Raw genomic sequence first — 17,786 nt, forward strand, 5'->3', positions numbered from 1 at the left:
GAGAAAAGCTGAGCTCTATCAAAGAGTTGGATGGTGGAGAGGAAAGGCGGTCCCATTATTTTGTGCCATGGTGGCACGGTTACCACTGGGAGGTGGCAGCCTAATCCTGAGCCTTCTCGGGGTGGGGGTGTGGCATGCAAAGAGTACGTAACCTTTATTCGGCGCATGTACACACCCTCATTTACAGGCTATCTCCCCCAACCAGCGAACCAGGTTGCTAAGAGTTGATGATGGGGCCCCGTCGTTCAACTAGTGACCAGGTTCTAGCCAATAAGATGATGGTTTTGGCAATCGCAGAGGTTATGTGGGTACCGCTCTCCTATCTGCCCTTGTCATTCCTATTCTAGAGCTGGTTGAAGCACGGTCTGCTATCTTGTGGCTTCTATTTCTGCTTTGCTTACCGTGGAGTGCACTATACTTATCTCTGTACATAGTGTACATATTGCTGTTCTAAATTGGTGAAGGATAATATAAGTCTAAACTTTTTCTACTGTGTTTATTTGCTCCCATTACACCTGGGGTAACAGGCCATTTGGAATCCTGGGTTGTAATACCTGCTAATCAGGTCCTCACTCCTATGTCTGCCAACATCGTTGCCTCCCGCACTGAGGCAGATAATAGGATTGTTCCTATTACCTTTCATGATGTCGTCCAGACGGCTAACAATATCTCCCATCCCAGCCCCACTGCATTTTTCCATTCTGGTTGAAATGTCTTCTAATACACCTGTGGTTCATTTGGATTTACAATTTTCTTGCCCTCTTGGTGTTATTGTTATCTTGGGAAGGATTCCATCCTCTCTATGCCTCTAATTGTTTTGTAAATTGTGATCACATGCCCTCTTCTTGATACTTTCTAGCTCTTTCATTATCCTAAACAGGTTATTCTCTCAGCTGAAGTATAAGTTTGGATGCACTGCTATGGATTTTCTCTAGTTTCATTTTGTCTTATTAAACGAGAGTTCCACCGTAGGTGCTGCAAATACTAGCTATACATATTTAAACTAGCTTAGTCATCAACTATGCACAAGCCAAGTAAGTTCTAAGGTGAAGTATATGCATCCACCTACTAGTCAACTGGCACTGAATCTTACGTTTGGTTTCAGATGCATGCACACATTCCCATACTTGTCTAGTATGTTTGAAATACATTAGCCTTCTGAGGCAAAAACCATAATATGATAGTTCAACATCAGTTAACGTCTTGGCGTATATTCCAGGTACTGAAACTTTTTTTTTTTTTTGTATGTGTGTGTGTGTTTCTGTGTATGTGTGTTTGTTTCTGTGTGTGTGTGTGTGTATGTGTGTGTGTGTGTGTACTCACCTAGTTGAGGTTGCGGGGGTCAAGTCCGAGCTCCTGGCCCCGCCTCTTCACTGATCGCTACTAGGTCACTCTCCCTGAGCCGTGAGCTTTATCATACCTCTGCTTAAAGCTATGTATGGATCCTGCCTCCACTACATCGCTTCCCAAACTATTCCACTTACTGACTACTCTGTGGCTGAAGAAATACTTCCTAACATCCCTGTGATTCATCTGTGTCTTCAGCTTCCAACTGTGTCCCCTTGTTACTGTCTCCAATCTCTGGAACATCCTGTCTTTGTCCACCTTGTCAATTCCTCTCAGTATTTTGTATGTCGTTATCATGTCCCCCCTATCTCTCCTGTCCTCCAGTGTCGTCAGGTTGATTTCCCTTAACCTCTCCTCGTAGGACATACCTCTTAGCTCTGGGACTAGTCTTGTTGCAAACCTTTGCACTTTCTCTAGTTTCTTCACGTGCTTGGCTAGGTGTGGGTTCCAAACTGGTGCCGCATACTCCAATATGGGCCTAACGTACACGGTGTACAGGGTCCTGAATGATTCCTTATTAAGATGTCGGAATGCTGTTCTGAGGTTTGCTAGGCGCCCATATGCTGCAGCAGTTATTTGGTTGATGTGCGCTTCAGATGTGCCTGGTGTTATACTCACCCCAAGATCTTTTTCCTTGAATGAGGTTTGTAGTCTCTGACCCCCTAGACTGTACTCCGTCTGCGGCCTTCTTTGCCCTTCCCCAATCTTCATGACTTTGCACTTGGTGGGATTGAACTCCAGGAGCCAATTGCTGGACCAGGTCTGCAGCCTGTCCAGATCCCTTTGTAGTTCTGCCTGGTCTTCGATCGAGTGTGTGTACTCACCTATTTGTACTCACCTATTTGTGGTTGCAGGGGTCGAGTCACAGCTCCTGGCCCCGCCTCTTCGCTGATTGCTACTAGGTCCTCTCTCTCCCTGCCCCATGAGCTCTATCATACCTCGCCTTAAAACTATGTATGTGTGTGTGTGTGTGTGTGTGTTTGGGTTTGTGTGTGTGTGTGTGTGTGTGTGTGTGTGTGTGTGTGTGTGTGATATTTGATCCAAAAGTGTACATAGTACAAGAATCAAGACTAACATTATAATGATCCTTTTTTTTTAATGTGGTTTGCTGTTATGTACCCTGGCCTCCCCTCTGCAAAGATATAATGTTCATAAATACCCAATATAAGATATGCTGTACATATACATTTATTTATCCACCTCTGAAAATTTGGTGCATCTGGCAAATGGTAGATGTATGTGACCACACTACAAGATTTTTTTATTTATAATGCAGACTTAGCACCACAGGGCAATGATTGTCAGATAGTCCTGACAGCCTAATACCACTCGACTGATTGTCCACTTCATCAGACAATAATGCTATGGGAGGGGCTGAAGTCCCAAAAATTTCATTAGCCCCCTAAAACCCCTCAAAAGAATAATAATAATAATTATAATGCTGCTTCACAATAAGTCCCTTAGCCCACACTTCTAATCAGATTGCCACCCCTAAGCCCCTCCTATATAAAGCCTCTCGAGCTGCCCCGTCAGATAACACCATTGCAGATGCCTTTTCCAACATCCTGATGTGCTTGCCTATTCACCCTCATCTGACGGACCCACCATTATTACAGATTCCTTCTATAATTTCATAAATGACAAATTTTCTATGTGAAATGTGACCTCTTATCTTTTCTGCTAATGTCTTCCTCAAGACCTCCACCCTTCCCTCTTTACCATCCTTCACCTCTGTCGTGTACCGCTGAATGATCCTTACAAGTTTAGCTATTTCCTTGCATGTAATAATTATAATATATGTAACTATTAGTCTACCTAGGCAATTTTATGCCATGCTAAATTTTGAGGGATATATGATACCCACTGATGTATGAGCATAAGAAACAAAGCCAAGATAATATAACATTAGTGATATAATACAGATGCTTGATGCCTAATATACTGACCTAGACTGGATGGATAATTATTATAATAAAAAAATGAATCACTAAACCTACAAGGGTCGTATACTGGATAGAATGTTATAAAAAATATTTAAAACATCTTTGGAATAACATCCCTTTGGAATAAAGCATAATAATAACTGTCACATCATTTTTCTCATCTTATTAATTGCAAAACTGTGACTAGCAAGAAGTACAATATATTTGATGAATGGTTTAAAAAGACAAATGACAAACACCAGGAACATTTACTAGAAAAGTTTGGGCCCTGGGACCTTGATCTTGCGTCTTTTTTACACTGCCCGTCAGTTTCGGCAGGATTTTTACCTGTTTGGTGAATGATGGTGCAGTTGTGTCTACTTTGTGTTACACTTCTGCAACATGTTAATGTACCCGACACTACCTTCACAATTAAAAAGAAAATGATGGACTGTTTTGATAAACAATTTCTTGTTGGTGAAACTCAGAAGCGGAGCCACAGTAATGAGAGGAGCGGGAGGAGGAGTGTGGTGAGGGCTGGAGGTAATGTGCCACTGACACCATTACAATGTTCTGTATAATCACCAATGCAGGAGGCATAAGCCATGGCATGGGCAATGTAGTGTTGCTCATGTAAGGTGTGGAACAGATGAGCCATGGGACCTGCAACACAATTTAAATGCTTTTATGAGCTTTAATCAGGATAAATTTATAGATATTTTTACACTGCTTAAAAATTCTACAAAAGTAGTGTAAAGCATATTATTGTAGTCATTAAGTGGTGTTAAACTATGTATTTCCATTTACTCAGAATACAGTATACCAAAGTTGCTTAGAATGCAGTACATAAATGCTTACAGCTTGGTATGACCTATATGGATTTAACATTTAAAACTAGGATTATCATTATTATTATTTTTTTTAACAAGTTGACCATCTCCCACCGAGGCAGGGTGACCCAAAAAGAAAGAAAATCCCAAAATGAAAATACTTTCATCATCATTCAACACTTTCACTTCACTCACAAATAAACACTGTTTTTGCAGAGGTGCTCAGAACACAACCGTTTAGAAGCATATACTTATAAAGATATACAACATATCCCTCCAAACTGCCAATATCCCAAACCCCTCAAGGGAGGTTCTTTGATGCTGGTGAGGGACTCTTGATCTAGGGAATTGGATCTGTGCTCCAGTTCCCTGAATTGAGCCTGAGTACTTTCCATTCCCCCCCCCCATAGGCACTGTATAATCCTACGGGTTTAGCACTCCCCATGATTATAATAATAATTACTAAATTAAAGTGAGTATAATAGTACTGTATTAATATTAAACGTTAACATGCTTGCATATGTACCTTAAATTGCGTAACTACAATACTCTCATGGAAAGTACCGTGAGCTTGATGAAGGGCTCCTGATTCAAGGAATTGGAACTACCCTCCCCTCTTCTTGGATCAAATTAACACCTATAGGGAAGCACTAAACCCTTATGACTTCAGCACTTCCTGCATATAACAATAATAATTAGAACTCGAATGTTATTTCTAAGCAACAGAGAAACTACTAACAATCCCAATCTTTAAATAAGGGCCATACTATACATACGTGCAGTGTACTTTAATCACTCTTTTAGAAGTTATTTGAGGTATTGTTTGTTAGTTTGCTTATTTTGTGACAATCACAGCATGTTAATGTAAAAGAAATTTGCACCTTTAATGACCCACATCTAGCAGACAGACTTAAAATCTAAAAATAATTTTAAGCTGAAGTTTTTAAGAGTACAAACCCAGTGCATAGATGGCTACATCATCCCCTCCATGAGTCTCTGAGTCCAGAGGGACAGTAGCCAGTTGTTTGTAGCTAAAGGAAAGGACTTCGTCTTTTGTGAAGTTTTCATGAATCACTTGTGAGTGGTCTTGGTCTATGGAGTAGTTGTAGCCAGGGCCATTGGCATACATGAGTGTGGTGTAGGGCAGTCCATCGGCATCCAAGGCAGCTAGACCTAGACACACAATACACTTTTAATTATTCTGTGGAGTTAGACGAGTAGGTATCGTATCTGTCTTGAGCACTGTGGACGGAGGATAGAGTGGCCACCACTCTTTGCCCTCAATAATTAACCCAGGTTGAGTTTAATCTCACAGTATAATTATTCAATATTATTTTACAGTACATAATTATTCAATTGAGTTTGTAGGTGTTGAACTCTGGTATACCTAAACATGTACATATATTTATACTCATATCCTGAAGTGAGAGAGATTGTCATTGTAAGGTAAAACCAACAAATTCTCAAGCTTATACTACTCAGTATTAGGTTCTGTCTTGTAGTATGCATTTTCTAACTTTATGAAAAGCTTTATTAATAAATATTCATGGATATTGTAAATTAGAAGCAATATCATATATTTTTCTAATTCTACAGTTTAACGAAACATTGTGAAATCATATCCTATTAAGTATGATTCACAACATATATCAAATATGAGTTTTGGTATCTATAATCTTGACAATTTTATAGCCCAGAATATCGTTCATAATCTTAGAGGTAAAACTATTTTTCACAAAAATACAGTGTTCTTTGTCAAATGAATAAAATAACTTCACGTTGGACGAAGGTATGTGTAAGACAGGTTTTTGTGAGGTGTTGTCACCTTCTATGAGTGAGGTGTCACCTCAGAGTTTAACATATAAAATGTGCTTCTTTTACCACGTTATACATATTTATTTATTTAGAACACTAACCTGTGATCTCCTGACCTCGCTTTGGGTACCCGCTGATAGACATTGTGTGTGCATGGTCAGCCGTCACTACAATGAGAGTATCCTGTAAAAGCATTAAGTTCTGTTAGTCGCATCGATCCTCTGCATGTGTTTTGATTAAGTAACCTTACCTGGGTTGCGTATTTAACAAACATTGTTTTGTTAAATAAATCATGTGTAAATTTGTTGGAACAACTGAGAAAATTGGTTGAACATGAAATTTTTTTTCGTTGATATTGCTCCAGCTGTCCCATAGCTTGATTGCTTACGCACTCAGCTCACAAGCTGAGGGTTGATCCCCAGTATGTTTGGAAACATTAGGACGTATTTCCTTAAGACACATGTTGTCCCTGTTCACCCATCTGTATAACAGGTACCGGTGTCAGTCGACTGGTGTGGGTGGCATCCTGGAGTTTACCTGGAGAGAGTTCCGGGGGTCAACGTCCCCGCGATCCGGTCTGTGACCAGGCCTCCTGGTGGATCAGAGCCTGATCAACCAGGCTGTTGCTGCTGGCTGCACGCAAACCAACGTACGAGCCACAGCCCGGCTGATCAGGAACTGACTTTAGGTGCTTGTCCAGTGCCAGCTTGAAGACTGCCAGGGGTCTGTTGGTAATCCCCCTTATGTGTGCTGGGAGGCAGTTGAACAGTCTCGGGCCCCTGACACTTATTGTATGGTCTCTTAACGTGCTAGTGACACCCCTGCTTTTCATTGGGGGGATGGTGCATCGTCTGCCAAGTCTTTTGCTTTCGTAGTGAGTGATTTTCGTGTGCAAGTTCGGTACTAGTCCCTCTAGGATTTTCCAGGTGTATATAATCATGTATCTCTCCCTCCTGCGTTCCAGGGAATACAGGTTTAGGAACCTCAAGCGCTCCCAGTAATTGAGGTGTTTTATCTCCGTTATGAGCGCCGTGAAAGTTCTCTGTACATTTTCTAGGTCGGCAATTTCACCTGCCTTGAAAGGTGCTGTTAGTGTGCAGCAATATTCCAGCCTAGATAGAACAAGTGACCTGAAGAGTGTCATCATGGGCTTGGCCTCCCTAGTTTTGAAGGTTCTCATTATCCATCCTGTCATTTTTCTAGCAGATGCGATTGATACAATGTTATGGTCCTTGAAGGTGAGATCCTCCGACATGATCACTCCCAGGTCTTTGACGTTGGTGTTTCGCTCTATTTTGTGGCCAGAATTTGTTTTGTACTCTGATGAAGATTTAATTTCCTCATGTTTACCATATCTGAGTAATTGAAATTTCTCATCGTTGAACTTCATATTGTTTTCTGCAGCCCACTGAAAGATTTGGTTGATGTCCGCCTGGAGCTTTGCAGTGTCTGCAATGGAAGACACTGTCATGCAGATTCGGGTGTCATCTGCAAAGGAAGACACAGTGCTGTGGCTGACATCCTTGTCTATGTCGGATATGAGGATGAGGAACAAGATGGGAGCGAGTACTGTGCCTTGTGGAACAGAGCTTTTCACCGTAGCTGCCTCGGACTTTACTCTGTTGACGACTACTCTCTGTGTTCTGTTAGTGAGGAAATTATAGATCCATCGACCGACTTTTCCTGTTATTCCTTTAGCACGCATTTTGTGCGCTATTACGCCATGGTCACACTTGTCGAAGGCTTTTGCAAAGTCTGTATATATTACATCTGCATTCTTTTTGTCTTCTAGTGCATTTAGGACCTTGTCGTAGTGATCCAATAGTTGAGACAGACAGGAGCGACCTGTTCTAAACCCATGTTGCCCTGGGTTGTGTAACTGATGGGTTTCTAGATGGGTGGTGATCTTGCTTCTTAGGACCCTTTCAAAGATTTTTATGATATGGGATGTTAGTGCTATTGGTCTGTAGTTCTTTGCTGTTGCTTTACTGCCCCCTTTGTGGAGTGGGGCTATGTCTGTTGTTTTTAGTAACTGTGGGACGACCCCCGTGTCCATGCTCCCTCTCCATAGGATGGAAAAGGCTCGTGATAGGGGCTTCTTGCAGTTCTTGATGAACACAGAGTTCCATGAGTCTGGCCCTGGGGCAGAGTGCATGGGCATGTCATTTATCGCCTGTTCGAAGTCATTTGGCGTCAGGATAACATCGGATAGGCTTGTGTTAATCAAATTTTGTGGCTCTCTCATAAAAAATTCATTTTGATCTTCGACTCTCAGTCTGGTTAGCGGCTTGCTAAAAACTGAGTCATATTGGGACTTGAGTAGCTCACTCATTTCCTTGCTGTCATCTGTGTAGGACCCATCTTGTTTAAGTAGGGGCCCAATACTGGACGTTGTTCTCGATTTTGATTTGGCATAGGAGAAGAAATACTTTGGGTTTCTTTCGATTTCATTTATGGCTTTTAGTTCTTCCCGCGATTCCTGACTCCTAAAGGATTCTTTTAGCTTAAGTTCGATGCTTGCTATTTCTCTGACCAGTGTCTCCCTACGCATTTCAGATATATTGACCTCTTTTAGCCGCTCTGTTATTCTTTTCCGTCGCCTGTAAAGGGAGCGCCTGTCTCTTTCTATTTTACATCTACTCCTTCTTTTTCTTAGAGGAATAAGCCTTGTGCATACATCGAGTGCCACCGAGTTAATCTGTTCTAGGCATAAGTTGGGGTCTGTGTTGCTTAGTATATCTTCCCAGCTTATATCGGTTAGGACTTGGTTTACTTGGTCCCACTTTATGTTTTTGTTATTGAAGTTGAATTTGGTGAATGCTCCCTCGTGACTAATCTCATTTTGTCGGTCTGGGGCTCCGTGCATACATGTCTGAACCTCAATTATGTTGTGATCTGAGTATATTGTTTTTGATATGGTGACATTTCTTATCAGATCATCATTGTTAGTGAAGATGAGGTCTAGTGTATTCTCCAGTCTAGTAGGCTCTATTATTTGCTGGTTTAAATTGTATTTTGTGCAGAGATTTAAAAGCTCGCGTGAGTGTGAGTTTTCATCAGAGCTGCCTCCTGGTGTTATTACTGCAACAATATTATTTGCTATATTCCTCCATTTTAGGTGCCTTAAGTTGAAATCCCCCAGGAGCAAGATGTTGGGTGCAGGAGCTGGAAGATTTTCCAGACATTGCTCAATTTTTAACAGCTGTTCCTGGAATTGCTGGGATGTTGCATCCGGAGGCTTGTAGACTACCACAATGACTAGGTTTTGGTTCTCGACCTTTACTGCTAAAACTTCCACTACATCATTTGAGGCATTTAGCAGTTCTGTGCAAACAAGTGACTCTGCAATGTACAGGCCAACCCCCCCCCCCCCTTTTGCCTGTTCACTCTGTCACATCTGTATAGGTTGTAACCTGGGATCCATATTTCGTTGTCCAAGTGATCCTTTATGTGGGTCTCAGTGAAAGCGGCGAACATTGCCTTTGCCTCTACAAGCAGTCCACGGATGAAAGGTATTTTGTTGTTTGTTGCTGGCTTTAAGATAAGATAAGATTTCGTTCGGATTTTTAACCCCGGAGGGTTAGCCACCCAGGATAACCCAAGAAAGTCAGTGCGTCATCGAGGACTGTCTAACTTATTTCCATTGGGGTCCTTAATCTTGTCCCCCAGGATGCGACCCACACCAGTCGACTAACACCCAGGTACCTATTTGCTGCTAGGTGAACAGGACAACAGGTGTAAGGAAACGTGTCGAAATGTTTCAACCCGCCTGGAATCGAACCCGGGCCCTCCGTGTGTGAAGCGGGAGCTTTAGCCACCAGGCCACCGGGCCTGTATATTTGCAAAGAAGAATGTTTTCGGACTGGTGGTATTGTTGGTACTGGGGGGGGATTTTTTTTCCGGCATTAGTATCTGTATCTGTTGGTTTGGAGTGGAGGCCATCGACTGTGGTTCCACTCCAGGAATGACTGGATTTGGTGTACGATTTCTGCCATTTCCTGCCAGTTTTTTTTTCCTTCCTGGCACTAAAAAACCTCTCCCTCTTGAATGGCTGTGGCTACCCAGGTTTTCCCATGGCCTGGATGTTTTGTATCTTTTTGTCCCCTTTAGATGGTATGCCTGGCAATTTAAGTTATAGCACAGTCTTTCCTGTACTGAAGAGGTACACAGTTCAGGGTGAAAAAGCTTACAGGATGGGAGTTTGCATTTTCCTGTTGTCATATGGGCATGGCATTTTCTAGGGTGGTCATAGTTGCACGTCCCATCTGTTTTTCCAGATTTCCGATGCCAGCAGATACCGAGTGCATAGTATGTGCACAGGCTTGGTTTCCGTTTGCCTTGGGTTTCTGTGACTGTATTCCCTGTTGGTGCATGTTTCCCTGTCTTACTTCTATCCTTCCTAGCACCAACAATGGAGCTCCCACCAGTTGTTTTTGGTAATATATCTTCACTATTGCTAGTGGAGTCCTCTTGTTTGCTATTTCCTGCGGTATTTCTAGTTTGTAATATTGGTTTTATCTTATCTTTGACTACACTTGTTTCCCTACTATGGCTCCTGTCCCCTATGAGGTCATTTATATGTATTCCTTCCTGCGTATAATTCCCGACTACCTGGACAAAATCTCTAGCTTCACCATTACTGTCTCCCAGGACAGCATCTCCAGCTTCACCATTACTGTCTCCCAGGACAGCACCTCCAGCTTCACCATTACTGTCTCCCAGGACAGCACCTCCAGCTTCACCATTACTGTCTCCCAGGACAGCACTATCAGCCCCACATTTACTGACTACCAGGACATCATCTCCAGCCTTACAGTTTCTGACTACATGGCCAGTATCAAGGGCAGTACCATTCAGCCCAGACTTTTTATGTTCCCATCTGTTGTAGAAAGCTTCCAGGTTTTCTATGAAAGCAGCTTTGATGTTGACCTCTTTTAATACCCTTGTGATTTTAGTCCACAGATTTATCTCATTTGGGCATACCCAAAAACACTTCCCTGTTTTAATACTGCTTGTAGCTAGTTCTTGGATATCTGCACAAGGGGCGTGACACCAATTTCCACAAAAATGACAATTTATGCATGTGGAAGCCCGTTTGTTTGACTGACCACAGACTACACACAGCTTCATAGTGATTTGAATGGTTGATTTACTGCAATTCTACTAGCAACCACTTGAATATTCTATTAATAACCTCCTTAAATGAAGCTCTAGCTATTTGTATTTCTGTTTCTAACTGTTTTTGTATATTGGACAGCTTACCGTGCACGTTCCTGATATATATTTAATGTTTGTGTTTATAAGGGCGCCTACAACCCCATCCGTTTACAGTCTGCTTTATTGTCCAACGAAACCGTTTGAAACCAGTCCAGGGTTCGGACCAGTCAAGGGTTCGGACCAGTCGATCTGATCTGATCAGTGGGTCACTTATTTAAACCATACTGGTTGGTGATTTGAGCTAACACATGAAGGATCTACTGGAAATTATCTACCCGAGTAATATGTGATTTGATTGATACAAAAGTATAACTTGCGTGTTGAAGAGCCGGTGACTGCTGGCAGCTCCTACAATGAGGAACGGTCGACCTCCACCCTTGTTTATCAATCGCTGTGGCGACTTCTGGCACCTGCCTCTATATGCTTATCACTTCATTTACAAATTCACCTGTTTTCAAATGACACTTTAGCCTTTATCATCAATATACTAGGGACCACTGTAGTATACACTATACACTATGTATACTCAATGTTTTCAGGGAGACTTTCTTTCCTCTGACACGAAAAGTTCAATTATTATTATTTTTCCACACGGGACACAGGCCTATGATTCCCCTCTGGCAGTAAACTCTGCTAGGTAGTGCAAAATTGGCCTAATTTGCCTGAAATGCTCTACATAACAAGGGGCTTTCTATATGGTAGTATGTGACTGATGTCAGCTAAGCCTTTATACCTTGTACGAGTATACTTGTTGAAATGAAGATTATTATTATTATTATTATTATTATTATTATTATTATTATTATTATTATTATTAATGATACTAAATTTATGCTGCTAATCAAGTGTTTCATCAAAGCATTGATTTCTTGATGGCAGGGGTCACTTATTGTCATTTATCTTAGGTGCTATATGACCAGTCTGTGTTCACTGATGCCCCCTTATAACCGTGATGATCATATAATTTATTTTCCATAGTTGAGCTCCCAGTTTTCTTCATTGTTGGCATTCAGCTCCTGAGATACTATATGCATCTTTCCTAAATATTTATTTGTATTATTTAGAGTAGGACCTTATCGTAGTGGGGGGAATGGTTTAATATTAAAATGGGCATATGGTCCCTCATAGCTAAGAGATAAAACATCCAGCTCACAAATAAAAGGACCTGAGTTCAATTCTGGAAAAGGTGAGATGTATGGGAAAATCTCTTAATGCTTGCTGCATCAGTAAGCCACACTGCTTGACTTTCACGGGTGGATTATCCAGGGTTAATAATACTCCTTGGAAATGTTCCAAATAAATGCCTAAGCATCCTTGAGGCATTTACTCTCGAGAAAACTAGTGAAGCCACTATTTTAGCTAGTTCCTGATTGAATGGTAGCTACATGGGCAGATGTGACAGTGTGTTAGGAAAATAGCAATGTGTGTGTCATACATTTTTTATTTTTTTACTAACACATCGGCCGTTTCCCACCAAGGCAGGGTGGCCCGAAAAAGAAAAACTTTCAAAATCATTCACTCCATCACTGTCTTGCCAGAGGGGTGTTTACACTAGAGTTATAAAACTGCAACATTAACACCCCTCCTTCAGAGTGCAGACACTGTACTTCCCATCTCCAGGACTCAAGTCCGGCCTGCCGGTTTCCCTGAATCCCTTCATAAATGTTACCTTGCTTACACTCCAACAGCATGTCAAGTCCTAAAAACCATTTGTCTCCATTCGCTCCTGTCTAACACGCTCATGCACGCTTACTGGAAGTCCAAGCCCCTCGCACACAAAACCTCCTTTACCCTCTCCCTCCAACCTTTCCTAGGCCAACCACTACCCCGCCTTCCCTTCACTACAGATTTGTATACTCTCAAAGTCATTCTATTTCGTTCCATCCTCTCTGCATATCCAAACCATCTCAATAACCCCTCCTCAGCCCTCTGGATAATAGTTTTGGTAATCCCACACCTCCTCCTAATCTCCAGACTACGGATTCTCTGCATTATATTCACACCACACATTGCCCTCAGACATGACATCTCCACTGTCTCCAGCCTTCTCCTCGCTGCAACATTCATCACCCATGCTTCACACTCATACAAGAGCATTGGTATAACTATACTCTCATACATTCCCTTCTTTACTTTCGTGGATAAAGTTTTTTGTCTCCACAGACTCCTCAGTGCACCATTCACATTCCCCTCATCAATTTTATGATTCACTTCATCCTTCATAGACCCATCTGCTGACACGTCCACTCCCAAATATCTGAACACATTCACCTCCTCCATACTCTCTCCCTCCAATCTGATATCCAGTCTTCCATTACCTATTTTTTTTTTTATCCTCATCACCTTACTCTTTCCTATACATTCACTTTTAACTTCCTTCTTTTACATACCCTACCAAACTCATCAACTAACCTCTGCAACTTCTCTTCAGAATCTCCCAAAAGCACAGTGTCATCAGCAAAGAACAACTGTGACAACTCCCACTTTGTGTTAGATTCTTTATCTTTTAACCCCACACCTCTTGCCGCCTATGGATGTGATATTTCCCGAAGATAGCGAAGACTTAACATGAAATGGCTTGAACTTTTCTTTTCGTTGTTGTTATTTTTTTATATTAACTGATGAGTATGACGTGCAATACTAGATATCCTAATTGGCAAAATGTTTCGCCTGCACCACAGGCTTCTTCAGTCAAATACAGAGATAAACTGAAATCTTGGAGACAGCAGATGAAGAGGAGAGGTAGGCTGAGGTAATAAGTCCCTCAGCCTTGATGGAAGATAATCTCTGTATTCGACTGATGAAGCCTGCTGAGCAGGAGCAATGTTTCGTCAACAAAGATACTTAGTATTGCACAAGTGATTTTATCAACTTGTCGGTACTGTATACCATTTACAATATGATTATATATTTGAGTGTATAGGTGCATATTTCAGTATTATCCCAGACAAGCTGCCACCTACGTCTCGGCTGGTAAGATTCACAGCTGCCTCCACAGCCAGGTCCATAGCCACTGTCTCATCCAGGGCTCGATGAGCGATGGAGTCGTGGTGGGCATGGTCAATCCGTCCACCTTCCACCTGTAGGATGAGGACGAGGCCAGGTCATGGGTAAGTAAGAGACAGAAAGAATTAATTCTGTATATACAGTGTTCATCCTGGTAATTTCACAACAATGCCAAAGTATACTAAGTTTAGTTTAATATCTTCATTATGCTCCCCAGACCCATCCTGTGAGCGGTAGTCTAAGTATTACAGAGGTACATAATGGGTCCAGGAACTGGACCTCAAAGTTTTGATAGTTGAACAAGGCTTAAAGGAAATGAACTCACAAGTTACAAAGGTAACGAATCATCAACACGTCCATACATGGTTACAATCATGAACAAAATATTAAGTAATGAGCAATTCACACGTCTACACCCGGTCACAACTGTAATGAGCCAAAGTATAAGATATAAGAAAACCTTCAAACAAAAAATATTTCGATTTAAATTTCTGAAGAGGCCATGTGATATGGAATGGTGACACTGAGTTTATTTCTTAGTTAACAATGGTGGCTCTATTTGCATATGTGCTTCTTAAGTATTATGTTTGATCACAATCTCATCGGATAAACCTGAAGTTCCTAGGTAAACTGGTTTCACAGACACTGAAGTTGACTAATATGATGATGGTGATGATAACAGTAAGAAAATAACTAATGGACACCTGGATAATAAAGGCGTCTTCAGAGAGCACCAGCATGAGTTTAGGAATGACAATTCCTGCCTCACTAATGAAGGTCAATGACAGCTTAAGTTCGGCCAGGAGAGAGCAGCGTAAGGACCTGTATTCCGGTATTGAGTTGACTCACGAAATCGTAATGACACGATTGCGGGTTCAAACCCCACCCGTGGTATGGTTTCCGATATTGAGTATTGTAGGATTCTGTGATGCCCGGGAAGGCCTACTGATCGAAGGAATTGGAGCTATCCTTCCTTGTAGGTGGATTGGTGATGATGCAGATGAAGGGTTCTTGATCCAAAGAACTGTAATTACCCTCTCTGCCCTCGGATCAAACCTAATTAACTCCTATTTCCTAGGCCTTTTATGACCCTGACGGATTTAATTATTTTTAACGAATATTACGGCAATAATATTTATTATCGGTTTTAATTATATAAAAAATCTTATATTGTTTATATGGTCGTTAAACAACTACACATCTCTTTTATCATTATTATTACAACTGATACTATGGAAAATTACATTTACTTGGATGTAACATAAGGTACATACCAGTAAATGGTAACTAAGATAATTATTATTTATCAAAGTTACAGAGACAAGTAGGGATTTTTAGGACACCTAGGTCGCAAAAATGTCCCCCTTCGATACCTACCATCTATCCACAAGTTTCTCTAGACCTATATTAATTGCAAATGAAATGTACTCCAATACTGAAACTATATACTGTGCCAAAACAAAAGCATTCACATTGCTAAACTCACAAACTAGTATTTAGTCACTTAGCCATAATACCAACTTACCTCATAATTTGTAATATTTTACAATTAAGAATAAAACTAAGTATGCCCGAAATGCCTAGCCATGCTAAGCGTTCTAGTGGTACACTCTGTAATCACAATTTTACTACATGTAAACCAAACAATAACCAAATTTCTGTAAACTCAGCATTGTAATCCTTATAGAGAATAAACTTTGAATTTGAATTTGAATTTGAATTTGAATACATACACACCAGGAATTCTGGTAAAATTATTATAATTTTTTGTGGACTGGATATTAAAATTAATAAATGATTACATATACACATTTATATTACCTGGAGTTTACCTGGAGAGAGTTTCGGGGGTCAACGCCCCCGCGGCCCGGTCTGTGACCAGGCCTCCTGGTGGATCAGCGCCTGATCAACCAGGCTGTTGCTGCTGGCTGCACGCAAACCAACGTACGAGCCACAGCCCGGCTGATCAGGAACTGCCTTTAGGTGCTTGTCCAGTGCCAGCTTGAAGACTGCCAGGGGTCTGTTGGTAATCCCCCTTATGTGTGCTGGGAGGCAGTTGAACAGTCTCGGTCCCCTGACACTTATTGTATGGTCTCTTAACGTGCTAGTGACACCCCTGCTTTTCATTGGGGGGATGGTGCATCGTCTGCCAAGTCTTTTGCTTTCGTAGTGAGTGATTTTCGTGTGCAAGTTCGGTACTAGTCCCTCTAGGATTTTCCAGGTGTATATAATCATGTATCTCTCCCTCCTGCGTTCCAGGGAATACAGGTTTAGAAACCTCAAGCGCTCCCAGTAATTGAGGTGTTTTATCTCCGTTATGCGCGCCGTGAAAGTTCTCTGTACATTTTCTAGGTCGGCAATTTCACCTGCCTTGAAAGGTGCTGTTAGAGTGCAGCAATATTCCAGCCTAGATAGAACAAGTGACCTGAAGAGTGTCATCATGGGCTTGGCCTCCCTAGTTTTGAAGGTTCTCATTATCCATCCTGTCATTTTTCTAGCAGATGCGATTGATACAATGTTATGGTCCTTGAAGGTGAGATCCTCCGACATAATCACTCCCAGGTCTTTGACGTTGGTGTTTCGCTCTATTTTGTGGCCAGAATTTGTTTTGTACTCTGATGAAGATTTAATTTCCTCATGTTTACCATATCTGAGTAATTGAAATTTCTCATCGTTGAACTTCATATTGTTTTCTGCAGCCCACTGAAAGATTTGGTTGATGTCCGCCTGGAGCCTTGCAGTGTCTGCAATGGAAGACACTGTCATGCAGATTCGGGTGTCATCTGCAAAGGAAGACACGGTGCTGTGGCTGACATCCTTGTCTATGTCGGATATGAGGATGAGGAACAAGATGGGAGCTAGTACTGTGCCTTGTGGAACAGAGCTTTTCACCGTAGCTGCCTCGGACTTTACTCTGTTGACGACTACTCTCTGTGTTCTGTTAGTGAGGAAATTATAGATCCATCGACCAACTTTTCCTGTTATTCCTTTAGCGCGCATTTTGTGCGCTATTACGCCATGGTCACACTTGTCGAAGGCTTTTGCAAAGTCTGTATATATTACATCTGCATTCTTTTTGTCTTCTAGTGCATTTAGGACCTTGTCGTAGTGATCCAGTATAACAGAAGGAGAATTTATAATCATAACACTCACCAATTAGTCTGGAGATTACTGTGCATCATACTCAAAAACCTCCCTCTAAATAAATTTATGATGATAATACTGGCCAGAATTACAAACATAATTTAGATAACTTATCTGAGGTTCTTGGAGCTGTCCTGTACATCGATTTAATGCTCAAATTATGCAGAAATGCACATCCAACAATTTCGGCTCCTATTTGAGAGGTGTAAGCCCAATATAACCTCTAGAGCGACGAAAATTATTCTTATTTTCACTAACGTTTTCTTGGCTCATTCAAAAGCACAATGGCGAGTGACCTCTGCGCAGGTGCAGAGCTTCCCATTTTTTATAATATAATTTTTTATTAAATACAATATAAACCATCAATTTACATATAAAATACCGTATTTCCGTAAATATATACAGTATTTTCCACAGATACTAACATCTGGAATCATAGGCTTCTACAGCTTTGTATAATTTAAAAGCATTAACTGTTATCGAATAGCTTCTGGTGTATCTTAAA

At 41.3% G+C, this 17,786-nt stretch overlaps 1 protein-coding gene across 3 annotated transcripts in view; it reads right to left on the minus strand.

Annotated features, from left to right (window-relative positions):
- Nucleotides 1-481: 481 nt before the first annotated feature.
- The window catches only part of LOC128684544 (alkaline phosphatase-like), a 46,247-nt gene continuing 28,942 nt past the window's right edge, over nt 482-17,786 (minus strand). For all 3 annotated transcript variants that reach the window (XM_070096709.1, XM_070096715.1, XM_070096717.1), the window contains exons 8-11: nt 14,095-14,211; nt 6,016-6,097; nt 5,057-5,272; nt 482-3,932 (exon numbers count right to left, since the gene is read on the minus strand). In XM_070096709.1, coding sequence (XP_069952810.1) covers nt 3,754-3,932; nt 5,057-5,272; nt 6,016-6,097; nt 14,095-14,211 — 594 coding nt within the window. In that variant the 3' untranslated portion in view covers nt 482-3,753. The remainder of the gene's footprint in view (nt 3,933-5,056; nt 5,273-6,015; nt 6,098-14,094; nt 14,212-17,786) is intronic.

Source organism: Cherax quadricarinatus, chromosome 4 (assembly GCF_038502225.1).
Source record: "Cherax quadricarinatus isolate ZL_2023a chromosome 4, ASM3850222v1, whole genome shotgun sequence".
Lineage (NCBI taxonomy): Eukaryota > Metazoa > Arthropoda > Malacostraca > Decapoda > Parastacidae > Cherax > Cherax quadricarinatus.